The sequence below is a fragment of the Podarcis cretensis genome (assembly GCF_951804945.1).
Source record: "Podarcis cretensis genome assembly, chromosome: 8".
NCBI classification, from domain to species: Eukaryota; Metazoa; Chordata; class Lepidosauria; order Squamata; family Lacertidae; genus Podarcis; species Podarcis cretensis.
Genome location: NC_137177.1, coordinates 40,395,399 through 40,412,901, shown reverse-complemented (window position 1 = coordinate 40,412,901; position 17,503 = coordinate 40,395,399). Strand labels below are relative to the sequence as shown.

The following is a 17,503-nucleotide window of genomic DNA, read 5'->3' as shown; positions in this document are numbered from 1 at the left end:
GTAAGTGCTTCTAGATCAGCCTGGTCATCATGCCATGTTTACCTCAATGGCAGCTACAAAATGTGAGATTAGTCATTATTTCAAGTATATCTACAGATGTGAAGAGTTGTGCATACATTTTAGAGATGTTACCACCCATGCACTTTCCACAGTCAGTCATTTACAATGCATGCAGTGTAAGTGGACACAGGACTGCCCAAGAATGAGTTATTTTTGCTTTCACCAAATGGAATTTGCTCTATGGTACTGAAGTATACATTGCCTTTACTTGTAGGTTGCCAAGGCATCATGACAAGAGCTCAAGGTTTCCATTTGCTTGTACTGCCCTATGAGAATTAAATGACTCATATCCTTTCATCCAAAAACAGAATACTATTTCCCACAAGTCACAAAGCCAGCCTACCTGAAGTGGGGTCCCAAGTCAATGGCTGGAGCAAAGGGTTTGTCTGTGACAATGGTGGTACCAATGCCAGTGGCCTGGATTGGGATGATGTAAGAATTGCTGTTCTCTATGCTCAGGTAAACTTTGTCCTGGAACAGCACGGTGTCATCCAGGTTAGCTATTAGCATTAGAGATATCTCATTCTCTGGAGGGACAATTCCTTTATTAGGCTCAATTCTCCACAGAGAATTACTTCGGGCCTGAAACACAATCCAAAAGCCAGTCTTAGCCTCTATGTCTCACATGGCAAGGCATAAACTTATTTTTAAAAAGAAAGAAAGAAAGAAAGAAAGAAAGAAAGAAAGAGCCATCAGATATACAGTAGTACTTAAAGCAGGAAACATTTTTCAAGAAATTGCACATATGTAAACCCAGCTCAGAAGCCACCCAAAAGCATGTGCCCATGGCTGCAAACAAGTGAGCTCACTTAGCAGAATTTGTGTTCTGTAGAACAACACATAGACTGTGAAACCAAACAAATATTAAGCTATCTATTAAAATAATTAAATGAGGATCACAACAGCACAAGCTTGGCACACATTTTAGAGACCTGGGGTGCTTTTCAAAAACTAGGAAGCTGTTAGAAGAGCTGAATTGTTATTGCATTAAGTAGAATTAATTCTCTTGATTCTCAGAACTTCAGACCATCAGAGCAAAGCCTCCCATTCTGTAGGACAGGCAGGAAGGTAGAAAAATGTTACAACAGGAAACAGAAAAATCACACAGCAAACAGATTATTCAGACTTTTTAAATCAGTGTTTCTATTTATTGGTCACTTTCCTGCAAAACATAAATCACAATCAATAAAATAAAAGTCAACTATAAAAATCATCCTACATCTCATAAACAGCAGCAAAATTCTAGATGCAAAATCTTTGTATCTGCCCATCAACAGCATGGAAGGAAGGCTTTCCAATAAAGGGAAACCTTCACCTGACACCAAGAGGAAGCCCACCAGAGCCCAGGAATTATTGTAGGTGGACACCACAATGAAGGTGGCCTTGCTCTTTCCTCACCCAGGCATGCAAAATGGGCCTTTTCTCTCCTTGTGAGCAGATCTCAAGGGATGGGGAAGAAATATGCAGGAAAGTGTTTCAGCAAGAACAGCAGGGCCAAGCCATTTACAGGGCTTGAAAGGCAAATGCTAGAACTTTTAGTTCAGAAACCATGTAGCTGAACTACAGTAGTGGACACATTCTCTACATCTTGCTCTCACCAGCTGGGCAGGAACATTCTGCACTAGCTGCAGTTTCCATCTGCAGACGCAGCGCCACAGAGAGCCCCACATGCTCATTGCTGCAAAAGCCCCACATGCCATTCAGGAAGACTGAAGCATGGAGTGACTCCCCCAACCTTGAGGCAGCTCAGGTGGGGAACTGCTTACAGAGACCCTGGAGGCAGCAGTGAGGCCCTGGCACTCAGTCAGGCCCTGAGCCACATGCAGAAGCTATAATAATAATAATAATAATAATAATAATAATAATAATAATAATAATTTATTATTTATACCCTGCCCATCCGGCTGGGTTTCCTCAGCCACTCTGGGCGGCTTCCAACAAAATATTAAAATACAATATTCTATTAAACATTAAAAGCTTATTTTTTGTTTAATGTTTAATAGTCTAATGTTTAATATATTATTGTATTAAAATACAATAGACTATTAAACATTAAAAGCTACAAATCTCTACAGTGCTCACCAGATTCCCTCCTATTCACAAAATCTGTGGTGGACCCCTTTCATTATGAGCAGAAAGTTGCCATGGGCAGAACAAAACAATGGTGTGTGGATCTCAAACCTCCTCCTTGGAAGGCCTGGAAGCAGACTCCTTCCAAATTCTGTGCCATGTTTAATTATTTTTATTATTATTATTCATTAAATTTGCATGCCACCCTTCGTCCAAAGATCACAGGGCAATTCACAACATAAAAATACAAAACAGGAACACAAAAAAATAATAAAAAACAAAAACCAATAATCCCCCCTCCCACAAACACATTTAAAAGGACATTGAATGTGAATCAGCCGAAGAGAAACATTTTCACCTGGTGCCTTAAAGTATGTAATGAAGGTGCCAGGTGAGCCTCCAAGGGAAGAGCATTCCACAAACAGAGAGCTACTATAGAAAAGTCCCATTCTCGTGTTACCACTTTGCTCCAGTTGCTTCCCACCAGGGAAGGGCAGCCTGCCTCTGCCCACTGATGCACTAAACCATTCTTACTCTTGGGTTGATGGGTTCACTGGGTTTTGAAGCAGCATCCCAACCTGCTCTCTGTAGTTAGGTCAAACAAGTCTGTGACCATATTCTTCAGATAACTGCAGAACCATCTCAACTCTGCCAGACACAGTTTACATTTCACGGCCAGTTCATATACACGGTTCTAGACCTTTACAGGTCACACTGGCAGTATCAGATAATAAAACACCTGGCTATCAAGTCCACCATCTTTGTGAAAATATAAAACCATTCCAAAAGTGGGCTGGTCTTCTGTGACCGCTTCACTGGCTGCACAACTGCTCTTCTGGTTAAATGTTGACAGTAATTAATAGAGAGGGAATGATCACTTCTGAAATTGCTCAGCAGTGCACTTGGCAGCGGAGGCGCAGAGGCTGCCACACAGCTGTTAAGAGCACAGCTGGAGATGCCTCTCTTACTCCAAACAACACCCTCCCCTGACACCAATTCTTATGCTTGTGAAATTCGACAGGATTCAAATGACTCCCTGCCCAGAAGGCTAACAGTCTCAGTGACAGATCTTAGGAAGAAGGGCAGAGGATTAGGGAAGAGGTTGGTTTTTATTTCAGTCTTCTCAACAACATCCTTGGCTAAAGAAATATTTTTGGAAGAGTGATAAAATTGTACTTCACATACATGACCTCTGTAATCCTTACAACCACCTGGTTAAGGCAACTGTAATTATTATCCCCAAATTACAGATAGGAGACTGACGACATTTTCTTGTTTAAGGGCACCTTGTAAGCTGAGGCTAAGATTTGCACCAAGAACTTCCAGCTCATAGCTTATCTTTTTAATACAGCATGCATTTATCAGGTGCAAAATTCTCTGTGCAAAACACTCTGTAGTTGGTTCCTTCCTTCTTCACCACTTACTTTAACTCATTTTTTTCCTGAAGAAAAGTGAGAAGGGACCTATCCAGGCTTCCCAGCTTTACATCCAACATCCTTATCCCCTGGGCCACTTGCAGATTGTCAGCAGAGAGGCTTGTAGAGAATGCCTTGCCTCTGCTTACCAAGAGATGTAAATCACACCAGCACAGCTCAGTGACCATCACTACTATAAGGAAGAAAGGGGAAATGGCAAGAAGGTACAGTTGGGAGACAATAGGAGCATCAAGTTATGCCAGTGAAAGTCTCATGCATTTGGAGGCCACCCAGAAACACATGAGTGCAACCACATCCAATGACCTTTCAGCTCAAGATAGTTTAATGAGATGCCTTCACATAAAACCAGACCACAGGCTATTATAGATACAATTCCTTTCCGTTCACAGTTTTCATTAGAAACTATGCCACACTCTGCTTACCATCTGTGCCTCAAATGGTGCAGGAATAACAGATTGATTGGAAAGATAGAGCACCCGAGAAACATCCTTTAAAACCTGGATGGAGCCGAAGTCTAGCTTAGCAGGATGCACATAAACGACAGGGCCTTCTCCAAAGGACACAAGCTGGATCGTCTGTCACAGAGAATAACAGGAAACAGGAAACAAAGATGAAAAGTCAGCATCAGACTCAGGCTGTTGAAAGGGAGATGGGACTGTACTAAGGCCTTGGGTAGCCAATGCGGTGCCCTTCAGAAGTGGTTGGGCTCAATCCCCCATCACCCCTGGCCATGGGTCATGCTAGCTGGGGATGATGGACTCCCAACAACATCTGGAAGGCATCTCATTGTCTGCCTCTATTCAAAGAGATCTTCAGGCTGACAAGATTTGGCTCAGATGGAGGTCCCCACCTAAGCTGAGTACAGACCTGGGCCCTGCATTTTCAACCCTGAGGCCTCAGTTCAAAATAAATACTGCTGCTGGACTCCACTTGGGGTCTGACTGCTCTTGCTCTTCACATGCTCACCAGTATAATATAGGCAGACAGTCCTTTTGCACATTAAAAGCCCACCTGACATGAATAAAAAGGATTGATTTTGCAGACTCCAAGATGCATTTGCACAGGACTTTCTTTGCCAGCTGCTTGATAAGAAGAAGGAAGTTTGCTATCAGTCTCGATGATCTTGTTAACTGGTCCACAGTGACAATAAAAGGCCAATTCTGCCAGAGGCAAGCCCTACTTGGGACTGGTTTATCCTCTAATCTTGACCTATCCCAGTGCCAAGCAGCCTGCCCCAAAGTGTGATCTGCTAGTGTTTTAATGTATTTTTAGTATTTTGTTTGAAGCCACCCAGAGTGGCTAGGGAAACCCAGCCAGATGGGCCAATGATGATGATGATGATTAAATAAATAATAATAATAATAATATCAACTATTCTTACTAGCAGTGAAATGACAAAGCCCAGAGCATGAACAGAACATGCAACAAAGAAGGCAGTTTATGAAAAGCAGGAGGAAGATTTTGCATGCACTATCTAGATGTGATACAGAAGGATACTGCAGCTCAATAATCTCTATTTAAAAGGCACTCATAAAAATGAAACAAATTAGTAAGCTGAAAAGACTCCATAATGGGAGCAAGAACTGTATACCCTACTTTGTCATAAATTTGTCTCTGCTTATTATGTGTTTCCATTATATCATAATGCTGAACTCTGTCCTGCTCCAGCACCAACAAACATTTCTTTTGTGCTTAACTCACATTTCAGGTCTGGAGGAAAAATACTTTCCCATTCATGTTTCCATTTAGAATAGGAGAAAGCAGGGGCGGGGGCATGCAGTCACTTCTTTTTAACTTAAAGAGCCAGACTTTCAGTCTCTTCCTCGTTCCTGATGGGAATGGACATTTGCTGCCAAGGGCTATAGGCACATGACTGCCCCTCAAAGGCCTTCCTTTCTGAATCTGGTAAGGTGTGGATGTCCTAGACCTAGAGAATTTGGCATCTCTCTCAAATATATTGTTTAGATTTCTAGCTAGGAAGAGCATAAATAAATGGCTTGACTGGCCTTGATGAACTGTGGCTTTTAACAGTGCAAAATCACCTGGGGCAACTGTTGCTTTTCAATTTCATGTTCAAAAATAGCGTAAGAATTGTGGATTGTGGCCAGAAATCCTCATTTCTGCAATATGCAAATATCCCAGAGACATACTAGTTCTGAGCATGCACACATTACAAAGAGGTGGACTTGTTACCATATACAACCCATTTCCCTGAGCATTTTTAGAGTGCAAAGGGGTGGGAGTGGGCAGGGGAGAAGACCTCCTTCATTTAGTTCACTCACCAGTGGAAAGACTTCATTCCCAAAGACAGCAATGAAGGCTACTGCCTCCTGCTGCCCTTTCTCCTGGACTTCCAAGGCCAAGGGGATCTCAACAGTGGAATGAGGCTGAATGATACCACAAGGCAGAGGGCTGGAATGCAAGATGGTGAGGGACTTCTCATATTCCTGGATGGAAATAAAAGCATCACACCAAAACTTCAGAGAGAGCTGTTTCATACTTTTCACTTGCTAAGCTGTCAACGTCTTCTCAGTGAAGAAACCTATTTATTTCATCTGTTTGGACATCTTTTTGTTTTTTAAAGATCTTGATGACAAAACACTCAGTTTCAGACCACTGGTGTCACGTCAGGGCTCTTCATGATTTTGGGTAGCTTAAGAGTTCCAACAAAGAAGATTCAAATATTCTAAAATAAAATAAAATCATCTGGGAACTGTGATAACTGGACTTAAACATTTCCTCTCTGCTCCCAGCTTTATCTGTAGGCTTCCTCAGGGCCTTTAAAACACAATAGAAACAACTGAACTAACCTGGGGAAGAACACCATAGCACCCTGGAAGATCACTTTCATTAACAAGTTTCACCATCTGCTGGTATGGGAACTTCAAGAAACAACGTCCAAAATTCAGGATGGGATTAGCCACATGCAGTGGAGGTGTGCTGCATCTAGTCATTTACATGAGCAAATAAACAGAGAGGAAAGCTTGTTTAGATCTGACCCATAATGAGGAGGCAGAGAATAATAACAACTCATCTATCATTATAAAGAAGAGGCTCATCATCAGCCATGTGGTCACTAGAATTCAGAAAGGCCAAATTCCTAGTACACCATCTCAAAGTAGATCCGAAGTGAAGACGATAGACACAGACCCTCACTTGGCAATAAGAGGCATGGAGAGGGATCTTGCCCTGCACAGTTTGTTAACAGCCTGGCTTTCCTGGCCTTTTGAGTGTTAAGAGTCCTGCTGCACAGAATGTCAGATATGGCCTGGAAAATGTGGGATAACCAACCTCATATTACCAACATACTTATGTCTAATTAATGAATGAAGGGTTTAATAACATAGAGTAAGCTGTCCAGCCATGCTTAGCTATATCCACTCCCCTCACCTTGGGAGGGACTAGGTAATTAAGACTTTGTTTGCCTTCCAGTCTATCTGAGAAGCTCAGCATGTAAAGAGATCTGAGCTGGTTGCTCCAAGCTCAGACCACATGGCTCCAACAGGCCATTGTTCTGTTCCTATACTAATAATTTAGGAACTTTCACCACTGTAACTAAGTCAGGTTTTACTGCCTGTGCAACTTTTTCTGAATGCTGTATAGAAAAGCATATGAACCTGGCCTTTGGAACGTTTGTATGTTAACCATTTTTAACTCACTTTTGGTGAGTATGGTCTTTTTCTATGCTGGGGGAAGAGGGGACAATTTTGGAACTCATAAGGGCATATTTTAAAGGTCTAACGGTCTATATGTCCACACTTTACTTTGCTGCAGTCTGATGATGCATTTGGATGGTAGCTTATCCTAATATATGAACAACTTTGTTTTAAACACTTGGAAGGGGACAGGAGACTCAAATGCGGAGTCCTGGTGACATCATGTGGTACTGCTGACTTGTCCAAGCTATTGGCCTCGGAGGAGCTGCTCTAGCAGGGATCTTTTTGCCTCTCACTTTTCTGCTGAAAGAAAGCCAGGTTGTTTTCCTCAAGAGCCTGTTGGAATTTTTAGCACTGTCCATTTCTGTACATCCAGGGCTGACGTACCAGAGGCAGTGTGAAAGTGCTTTTTGAAACCAGGACTTAAAGTGCACAGAGGGAAGAGAAAGCAAAGAAATAAAGCAAGACAGAGGTGACAGGTCTTGCATTTTTCTGGTTTCTCTTACTGGAGCAGTCACAAACTCCTTCTTATGTTGCATTTTGCTGTACCCAGGTACTCAAACAATGGCAATTATGCTGTTGCAATACCCATCTCATTCAGAATTGGCACAAAGGATGGGGTCAGCACCACACATGATTCCAGCAAAGGCAGCAATCAAAGTAGCAATACCTCGCTGTGATTGGGAGAGCCAGTACATCTTCTCCACTCCCCTTTACATCCACTACTAGTGCTGTTTCATACGTCTTCACAGTGTTGGAACATAAGGTCACCTGCCATGGGAAAAGGAACAAAGAATTCAGGTTACAGGAACAAGGTTCATAACCTTGTGATTGACCAGCCCAAATTCCAATCTCCCAAAGGCAAGCATGTAAAAAAAATATAAGAAGAGTAGCCCTGGGATGTTGGGGCACAGAGAGATATAAAATAAAACAGAAAAAAGGGCTAAGGATTGCGACAAAATGTTTCTGATGGCGACATGCCCTAACAATCTTCAAAGCACTGTGGGCCAGTTCTCACCCAGCACAACCCATGTAAGATGTCTCACTAGCATTGTTTCTTTGATGCCTTCAGCAGCCAAAGGTGAACGAACATCAAAGTGGGAGAAACAATGAAGCCAGCAGTGAATAGAAGAAACTCAGCATTACCTATTGATCATACTGGTGAGCATATAAAATGTATTTGGGTGAATTTTTGTTAGGGGAAGAGGGCTCTGAAAGGCTGATAATAAATAGAATTAAGTGGTCACACCCAATTTTATGTCCTGGCCACATCCATTTTACCATGTGGCCTTCAGAGGCTTGGAAATCTCCCCCTCAAATTTTTAGGGGCTGATTTTGCTCAACATATTTTGGGGCCTGTGGGCTCATTTGCAAGACAAAGAAATAGGCATGGGTACCATCACCACCACCCACAAACAAGCACACAAGACAACCTATTTTATTGACTACAATGAAATGCTTCTTTCAAGTTTAATTTCAGTGGGGGGGAGTGTATCCTGTGGGCACCAGGGAAAGTCTCAGCAGCTGCATGTGTGTCTATGGGTGCCACACTGGTAACCCCTGATTTGGGGAGACAGGTGCACAGCAGAAATAAGCTGTATATTTAAAAGTTTGGTCACCTTAATGTCATCTTTGATACCTACCAGTTTGGTTTTTTAAACAACCCTAACCTCCATGTGAGGGCACATACTTCCCTTGAATGAATGGGGATTAGTCACCCTATGAGATGAGTGCTCTTAGCTGATGCACTACTTAGAAGATAAATGTATAGCTTCCTAGCCGACTATCTGCATGGAGTGTGAATGGGTGAGAGAACTGTGTCCTCTGATGACCCCATTATATGATGGCTATCCTCTGTGAACTGTCATCTCTGATTGATTGACTCAGGTTGATCCCATCTTCTCCCAACTATATTGTTCGATTAAAAGGAGGCTGTGAGTTCTTATGCTGTATAGGTAATAGATACGGAAATGTGAAAATCAGTAAGAGAGACACAACTTCTACCTTTGAGACCTAGAGTGCACTCAATCAACAGACTTATTATTATTCTCCTTCTCCTATCCAGCCCCCTCTATACTCACAGAGGCAACATGAACTCACAGAGGCAACATGAACTATTTTTCTGCCCTCTTCCTGACCATCATTGGGGACCCAGGAAGCAAGATGTTTACACTGTCATTCTTTGTTCTTATCTTTGTTCATGTTTCTCTCTAAATGTCTGTAAACTCTGATTTCCTCAATAAAACTATTTTACTTCATAATTATAATTCTGTGCCAGGGGTAAATTCATACTCAACCCTACTCACATTGCTACTGGGTCCCATGCTGTTAAGGGTCTTGCACCTCCCCCAATTAAAGCGAGTTCTTTTGAAAGGAGTGTTGGACAGACACATCTTAAATATTGGCGACCTGGTTACTTCAATTGTAAGAAGAGCAAGACAGTGGCAGCTTTATGAGGAAAGATTTTTGTGCTCCTTAAAATGGAGGTCCCAAGTAACCCCAGCTTTTGCCCCCAAGCCATGAGGGGTGATGCAACCTTAATACAGTGGTGGGAGAGAAAAAGGAGTTTAACACAAATGGGGGCAAAGATGGCAGGAGAGACATTCTGCAAGGAGCATCATTATGTGGCCTCAAACAGCACGGAGCAGAGTTTGTACATGCATTATTTTCGCAGGAGGAAAAGACAGAAAAGGCCAAGTCCTGAAGAAGCTACAAATGAAGTAGGAGTTGGCAGCCCTTTGGATATAGGAGGGGAATTCTCTCTCTTTTCATTTGAGGTCACTGGCCAGTTTCTCCAAGCTTTTCCACTGTGAACAGTATGAACTTTACTGTAACTTAAATTGACTTTCAAGTGAATGATTCCTCAATTCAATAATTGCCTCATAGCTTAGTGAGCCTTTATAATACAATCTATCCTCAGCACAAGTCCTATAATCAATTTGCTGTACTTCAGGAGCCACCTGCTCCTTATTGAGGACAAACAGCAGCATAAGTGGCACTGTACCTGGATGTCCATGAGTCCTTGTGAGCGGATGGTGCCTCGGTTGGGAGTGATGGTAAATTCTTTGGGCTTTGCCCCTCCACTGCGTGCCTTCCTCCACGTTGGCCTTGAGATGTCAGAGGCTTGATGCTCACTCATGACACTTGGCTCCCCAGTGCCATCTCCTGGGACACGAAGGTCAAAGGTCATGGGCACCAAAGAGGTGTTGATGAGGAAGCAGGACAGGGTGTGAGGGAAACCTGCAAGAGAATGTTTTCACCCAACAGGAATTGTGAAGGAGCTTCATGAAGGCACTGAAAGTGACCCAAAAGGACACTCATTTGGACTCCTCCACACAGTCAACTTTTTCTTTTAGGAAAAGGAGTTTGTGCCAACGGCCCACACAGCAAGCGCACAGGTCCATGTCATATAGCAACAGTCCCTCCTCAATGTGTAGAAACAACTCTTCACCTAGAGGTATAGGTGTTCTGAAGGAATAACCATACATGGTTTGCAAGGAGAGGGGGGTTCCTAAATGACACTCCAAGCCATATGCTAGAAGGGAAGGCAACCCTCCAACCACTTCTCAAGGCTAATTTCCAATCTACACAGGTGTCAATCTAAAAGTAACTCCCAAGCCCATATATGGTAGTTGTTACTATAAAGAAGCAATGCAGAAGAAAGAAGCAGCAGCTAAGCCAGCTGCTGGTGGCTGGAAAGCCAGACAGGATGTTTGTGACTGTTACCATGGCAATAAAGGGGCAGTCCATTCTCCGTATTGAGCACCGGATGTGAGCTCAGTGTGTGACATATGACCTGTACAGGATGTACAAGGGTGGAGTTATGATTCTCTCTGTTGTTTGTGAAGAGTGCAGACATGTTTATCTGTATGGCTGCTAAAGACAGAAATAAAGACATGTAAATACGTTTCTGTCTGAGTCTGATTCCCCTCCCTGGGGAGCAGGGAGGAGGAGAGAAGCAGTGGTGTGTTTTTCTCACAGTCTGGGAAAAATCGCCGATACAGACCTCGTCTGTATCGGGCGTCGCAGGGGGAGGTCAAAGGAATTCAGCCGGTGCCTGGAGAGGTAGGCACATTCCTCTGACCGAGGCAGAATTCCAACAGTAGTGAGTCAAGATCTGCTCAGGAGAAGTTCAATGAAATCCTTAGCAAGGAGTTCTAGAACCTAGAAGCAGCCAGTGATAAGATCCTCTCTTGAGTTCCTGCCAAACGTGCTTCAGAGGTTGGTGGGACAGAGCAAAAGGCTCCTGAGGGTCTTAAAAGCTGGGCAAGCTCAAGTGGGAGAAAAGGAGACCATCTGGTCCCAAGTCGTGTGTGTGGAACACTTTGAATTGTTCGTGGAAACTGAATATTAGCAAACAAAGTTGGTATAGCCTAGGAGCCACATGCCTTGAATTACTCTTCCTGGTCAATATTTTATATATTTGAAATATTTCTAGACCACTCTTAAACCAAGACAACTCCAGGATAAGCATAAATGGGCACAAAAGGTAGATCAACACAAACAGGTACAATAGGCATAAGTAAAAAAATATTCATACTAACAGTTAACATAAGAGATTAACAAAATGTCATGGTGAAACATAGAAATAGAACTATAAAAACTACGATGCAAACTATGTCACACATCACAAAAAAGATTGTCCTGTTGGTGCCACTTGAAGTATGTTGTCCACGGGCATACCTCATTTTACTGCATTTCATTTTATTGTGCTTTGCAGATAATGCTCCTTATGAGGATGTGGGTACAGCTGCAGGCAGCCCAGCCACTTCCAGAGGAAGGAAGCCCACCCCCCCACCTGCCACTACCCCTCTCCTGGGCATGGCAGTGGAGCTGGCAAGGGCTATATCCAGGTTTCCTCCCTCCAGCCTCTGCAGCTAGGTGGGCCTGGATTAGTATACAGTATGGTGTAAACATAATTTTTATATGCACTGGGAAACAAAATAAATTGTGTGACTCGTTTTATTGCGATATTCACTTTAGTGTGGTGTTCTGGAAAAGAACCTGCAGTGTCTCCAAGATATGTCTGTATTTGCAAATGAGACCACCCCGCTCGACTTTGGAATGCCCTCCCCACTCAGGACTTTTTCTTTTAAAATACATCACATACTTCCACTACAGAAGGCACTCAGAGCAGGGCCTTGATCAAAGATCTTAAGACGTGGGAAGAAGAACTCCGCCATGTATTTGGGTCTCAAGCTTTCTAAGGTTTTAAAAGGGCCAGCACTCGGAAGTGGGCTCAGAAGCAAAGAAGCAGCCAATGAAGTTCTTTCAAAATTGATTCAATGAACCTACCTGGCTGTACCAGTCAAAATTCTGGGATTTGAGTTCTGCACTAACGGAAGCTTCCAAGTCATCTTTAAGGGAAGCCTCATATATAAAGCCATTACAAATGATCCAGACATGAGGTTATCAATGTATTGATCGCCATGACCAAGGTATTCCTGTCTGGCTACAACATTCTGAACCAGCTGGAATTTCCAAACACCCTTCAAGGCAGCTCTCTAGGTAGGCCAGCCAGCAGCCAAGGCATCAAAAAGGACTCAATTGGATTTTTATTTTTAATTTATTCATCAAAAACAAAGAGGGGAGGGCTAAAATGAAATGGTGTTGAGTGCTGGAAAATGTGCAGAAAAAGTAATGAGTTCTCTTGAATAACAGGAATATGGGGCAGGATGGGGCAGGTTATGGTGGATATCAAGCACCAATTACGCCTTCAGCCACACCACTATTGATTTCACATTTAAACGTCAGATTGTCTTTAATGAGGCTGGGACAGAGGAGCCAGGATCAACACTGGAATGGAAATTATCTGAAATAACGAGTTAAGAATATATTGGGGAAGATGAGTTTGCAGCAGGAAGAAGGAAACAAATACAGGCCTACAAGGAGAACAGGGGGGTTGGATAGCTACATCAGCAATAGGAACATAACAAGAGGATCTGACCAACAGTCCACCTAGTCCAGCCACAGTGGTCAGGGAGATGCCTCTGGAAGTCCATAAAATGGAAAGACAGCTGTCCTTTCCTAATTAATTTGATGGTTTTTAGAGCTGGAACCCCTAAGGTCCATTTAGCTATCATATTAATCGGTTTTGAAAGACATTAATTGGTCTTTTTTATTATTCAAAGCCAGTGGCCATCATTTGTTCTCGCAATAATGAATTCCATAAGGAAATTATGCATTGCATGAAGTGGTACTTTATTTGGTCTTTCCTGAAACTAATCTCAGTCAACCCTAATCCTTCCTAAAGATTATCTGATTGATTGATTTGTATTTCCCTAGCTCTTGGTTCTTCAACCCTCCCCCCATCTCATTGACTTTTGTTAGGCTCTCTTAGAACAGCTTCCACCTCTTTCTTCAAAACCCACCTTAAAACTCACTTCACAATCACCATTTCCTGGAGAAGAGTTAATGCCTCACCTTGAGCACACTCTCAGCTGCCCTTACCTAGCCCTCCCCATCCTATTATTTCTACTCCTGCCATATGCATGCTCTAAGGCTGGTACTCCCTACAGTAGGTGGCCATGCTGGCTAGGGCTGATGGGAGTACTGGTCCAAAACAGCTGGAAGGCCACAAAGGTTGGTGAAGGCTACTCTAAGTCATCTGGGTATGAAGGGACAAACCCATCACGATTTCTATACACTGCTCTTTGTGAGCACCTGGGTGGTGGCCCTTAGTAGGAAACAGAACACTAGAGTATTAGATGGATGTTGGTCTGATTGAGCAACACATTTATTATGGCCTTAAAGCCAGTCTAGCCTACAAGTAGCATTCACAACTGGCCTTGTTTTTAAAGAAATCTAACTAATAATTATAATTTATACTACTACTACTACTACTACTACTACTACTACTACTACTACAAAAATCCACAAATAGTGCAAACTTACCAAAGGAGACATCCCCAAAATCGAGGGACGGGACATTGAAATGAAATGTCGGTCCAATGACGCAGCCCCTGAAAGGGAAAACAGAGACTCCTTTGTAACAGGACTCAGAGAAAAGTCACCTTTAGTTGAAATAGTTAGCAGAACTTTTAGGGCCAAAGGCTCCCACCCTGCCTTTGCAACACACACAAGTGTGGTTGTCAGGGGACCAAGGGAGAGAGTTATGCTTCAATTGTTGTGGAATACAGAATCTAACGTCAGATGCATTTGGATATACATGCACATGTGCACATATGTGCGCACACACTCATCTGTGTCCCAGACTACAGCTCAAGACAGCAGTAGAGAACTGGGACCTCCACTGTCTGCATAACTTCCTTCTTGAGTTATGAATGTGATGAACATCAGGAAGTGGGTTGTCAGTATAGCTTTGTGTGTCTGTATCTCTACAAAAATGTTTTCTTTTTAAACATCAGTTTTACCTCGAAACTTCCCTAAGGATATGCTTGAAACTCATTGCCATAGTTTCTCCAGCTTACCTAATCACTAAGATCACAGGCTGGGGAGATCCATTCACGCTAAATTTGAACTCTTCAAAGAACTGTCCCAGGATAGTACAGCTGAAGGTGACCTGAATGGCCTGGTGGCCTCCTGGCTCAATTATTCCTTCACTGGGCTGAAATGTGAAACAGGCACCAAGGGCTGTGGATGGCCATATCAGGCTGAAGAGGGCATCAATAGCTCCTTTGTTAGAAAGGATGGCCTGCAGCAAGGGAGAGGAGAAGATGAAAACAATCTTAATTCTCAAAGAAGCAACTCATTTACATTTCTGTTAAAACTGGTGCTGCTGTCTCCAACTTCCATTCTATTGTTACCGTCATCACAGATGTCTAGATTACATAATCCTTGGCTAGGAATGTGGGAGGTTGGCTTCTATGAAACAAAGGTAATAATAATAATAATAATAATAATAATAATAATAATAATTTTTATTTATTTATTTATACTCCACCCTCCCCAGCCAAGGCCGGGCTCAGAGCGGCTTACAAGCAATAATAAAAACAAGATGAATGATTACAACTTAAAAACAAAAATAAAATACAACATTAAAATAATGGAACATTAAAATATTAAAATGTAGCCTCATCGCAGGAGGAGAAGGAAAAGAAAAAAGAAAGAGAGGGAGGGAGGGAATCAAATTGGCTCCAAGCCAAAGGCCAGGCGGAACAACTCTGCCTTACAGGCCCTGCGGAAAGAAATCAGATCCTGTAGGGCCCTGGTCTCATGAGGCAGAGCGTTCCACCAGGCCGGAGCCAGAGTTGAAAAGGCCCTGGCTCTGGTTGAAGCCAATCTAACTTCCTTAGGGCCTGGGACCACTAGGGTGTTGTTATTTATGGACCTTGAGGCTCTCCGTGGGGCATACCAGGAGAGGCGGTCCCGTAGGTACGAGGGTCCTAGGCCTAGGCCGTGAAGGGCTTTAAAGGTCAAAAGCAGCACCTTAAATCTGACCCTGTACTCCACCGGGAGCCAGTGCAGCTTGAAAAGCACTGGGTGAATATGCTCCCATGGCAGAGACCCCGTGAGGAGCCTCGCTGCAGCATTCTGCACCCGCTGGAGTTTCTGGGACAGCTTCAAGGGCAGCCCCGCGTAGAGCGAATTACAGTAGTCAAGCCTGGAGATGACCGTCGCATGAATCACTGTAGCCAGGTCGGGGCGGTAGATAAGAGTGTTGGACTTTAGACAGGGAGACCTGAGTTCAAAACCTCACTCAGCTATGACTCTGACTGGATGGCCTTGGATACCCTGTTTCTCTTAGCCTAAGTGACCTCAAAGGATAAAACAATGTGAATGCCCTAAGCTCATGGAAGGAAGGCAGAGCACTGCTCTGATGAATAACAGGACTCACCTCATAACTGTGGGCTGAGCCAACAAAAATTTTCCCAACATCCAGCTGGTCAAAGTTGAAAAGCAGCTTGGGGGCCATGGCCTCTCCTTTGATGCGCAGAGGGAGCCGGGTCTCTCGCCCTGAGAAGATGAGACTCTACCTTTAGGATATGAACTCAAAAGATACTGAGTGGAAGGAAGCACTAAAGCAAAAAAGTGAAACTGGACTGAGAGAAATAGTTGAAACAACAGCTAGGGTCTTATCTGACCATCAGGACTGTTTTGCACAAGTTGTAATGTCAAAGTTACATCAATTTCTGAAAAAGCATGAAAATGTAATGTTGGGATATTCTAATCAATGCATCAAACTCAAGAGAAATGGTGCAGAGAGGGCTAAAACTCAGAACCAGGTCCATACTTTGAACTCCCGAGTAGACAGATAATATAGCCAGGAAGCCAACTCAAGCAAGGCAAGTTCTGACTTACTTGGAGTCCTGGATCCATCATGTTGCCTGGACCTTCAGTGTTACTACATGTTACTACTTTGGCTTGAGCCCAACATACTAGGAGGAAAAGCTCTGCTCAAAAGGCAAAGCTCCTGGTTAATAATAACTGAGTCTTTCTGGTGGGCTTTCCAGGGAAGTATCACTCCCTCTGGGCTTTAGATGAGAGTATATATACTTTATACAAGAAGAAAAAACCCACTGTGTAAGTGGATGCTTTAATTTGTAGTCTGTGTGGCACATCCATTTGTTGAATCCTCTGCTTTAGCCCTTAAAAAGTTCCTGTTCTCTCTCTCTCTCTCTCTCTCTCTCATCACTGCATGGGGTTTGCTTGGCAACAGCCACACATGGTAATTAGCACAAATGTGTACTAACACACTGCATTTGTGTCTGGCAGCTAAAACGGCTGTCCCTGTTTTGCTTCCAGCCAAGGGAGTTGTTTTAACTCTTTCCTCCTTATAATTCCATATCGTGGGACTGTCACAGCATTACAGGGTTAGGCCTGCAAATGATCCATGGGAAGGGACAGCAGTGATGGCATAGTTATGTCAGGGAGAAGCCAAAGTCCAGAGCAGCAAATAAAAATAAGAGCAGCCAGGGCAAGAACACAGTCATGGTCATATGGGGTGGTCAAGTTCCGAAAGGCAGCAGTCTAGAAGTGTGAGGTGCAGCATGGGAATTTCTAGAGCAGTTACTCCCTCAGGAGGGACAGTTATATAAGCCTGGCAGTCAAGTTCCTATTGGCTCCCAAGATCACTTGGTCCAGCTAGACAGATCAATAGTTCCTTCTGCCTGACAGCTGTCCTGGCAGCACAGAAGGGCAGGTGCCAGGGCCCTGTGTTGCCACATCCCCTGCAAGACAAAAACAAAGTACAAGGCAAGGAACCCTTATTCCTTACATTAGGTCCCTTCATTTCTGCATATCCTTCTGTTCTGATTTTTTTGTTATCCTCTTTCTAGTGACTTCCTGCATTCCAACTCTCCCCCTATTCTGTATCTTTGT

The 17,503-nt window shown here is 43.3% G+C and overlaps 1 protein-coding gene across 1 annotated transcript in view; it reads right to left on the bottom strand.

The window, feature by feature from the left end:
* HYDIN (HYDIN axonemal central pair apparatus protein) overlaps positions 1 to 17,503 on the bottom strand; it is a 137,968-nt gene that overhangs the window by 93,061 nt on the left and 27,404 nt on the right. Inside the window, exons 11-19 of the mRNA XM_079988354.1 lie at positions 16,020 to 16,138; positions 14,653 to 14,876; positions 14,117 to 14,184; positions 10,227 to 10,462; positions 7,893 to 7,993; positions 6,377 to 6,512; positions 5,849 to 6,013; positions 3,989 to 4,141; positions 404 to 642 (exon numbers count right to left, since the gene is read on the bottom strand). Coding sequence (XP_079844480.1) covers positions 404 to 642; positions 3,989 to 4,141; positions 5,849 to 6,013; positions 6,377 to 6,512; positions 7,893 to 7,993; positions 10,227 to 10,462; positions 14,117 to 14,184; positions 14,653 to 14,876; positions 16,020 to 16,138 — 1,441 coding nt within the window. The remainder of the gene's footprint in view (positions 1 to 403; positions 643 to 3,988; positions 4,142 to 5,848; positions 6,014 to 6,376; positions 6,513 to 7,892; positions 7,994 to 10,226; positions 10,463 to 14,116; positions 14,185 to 14,652; positions 14,877 to 16,019; positions 16,139 to 17,503) is intronic.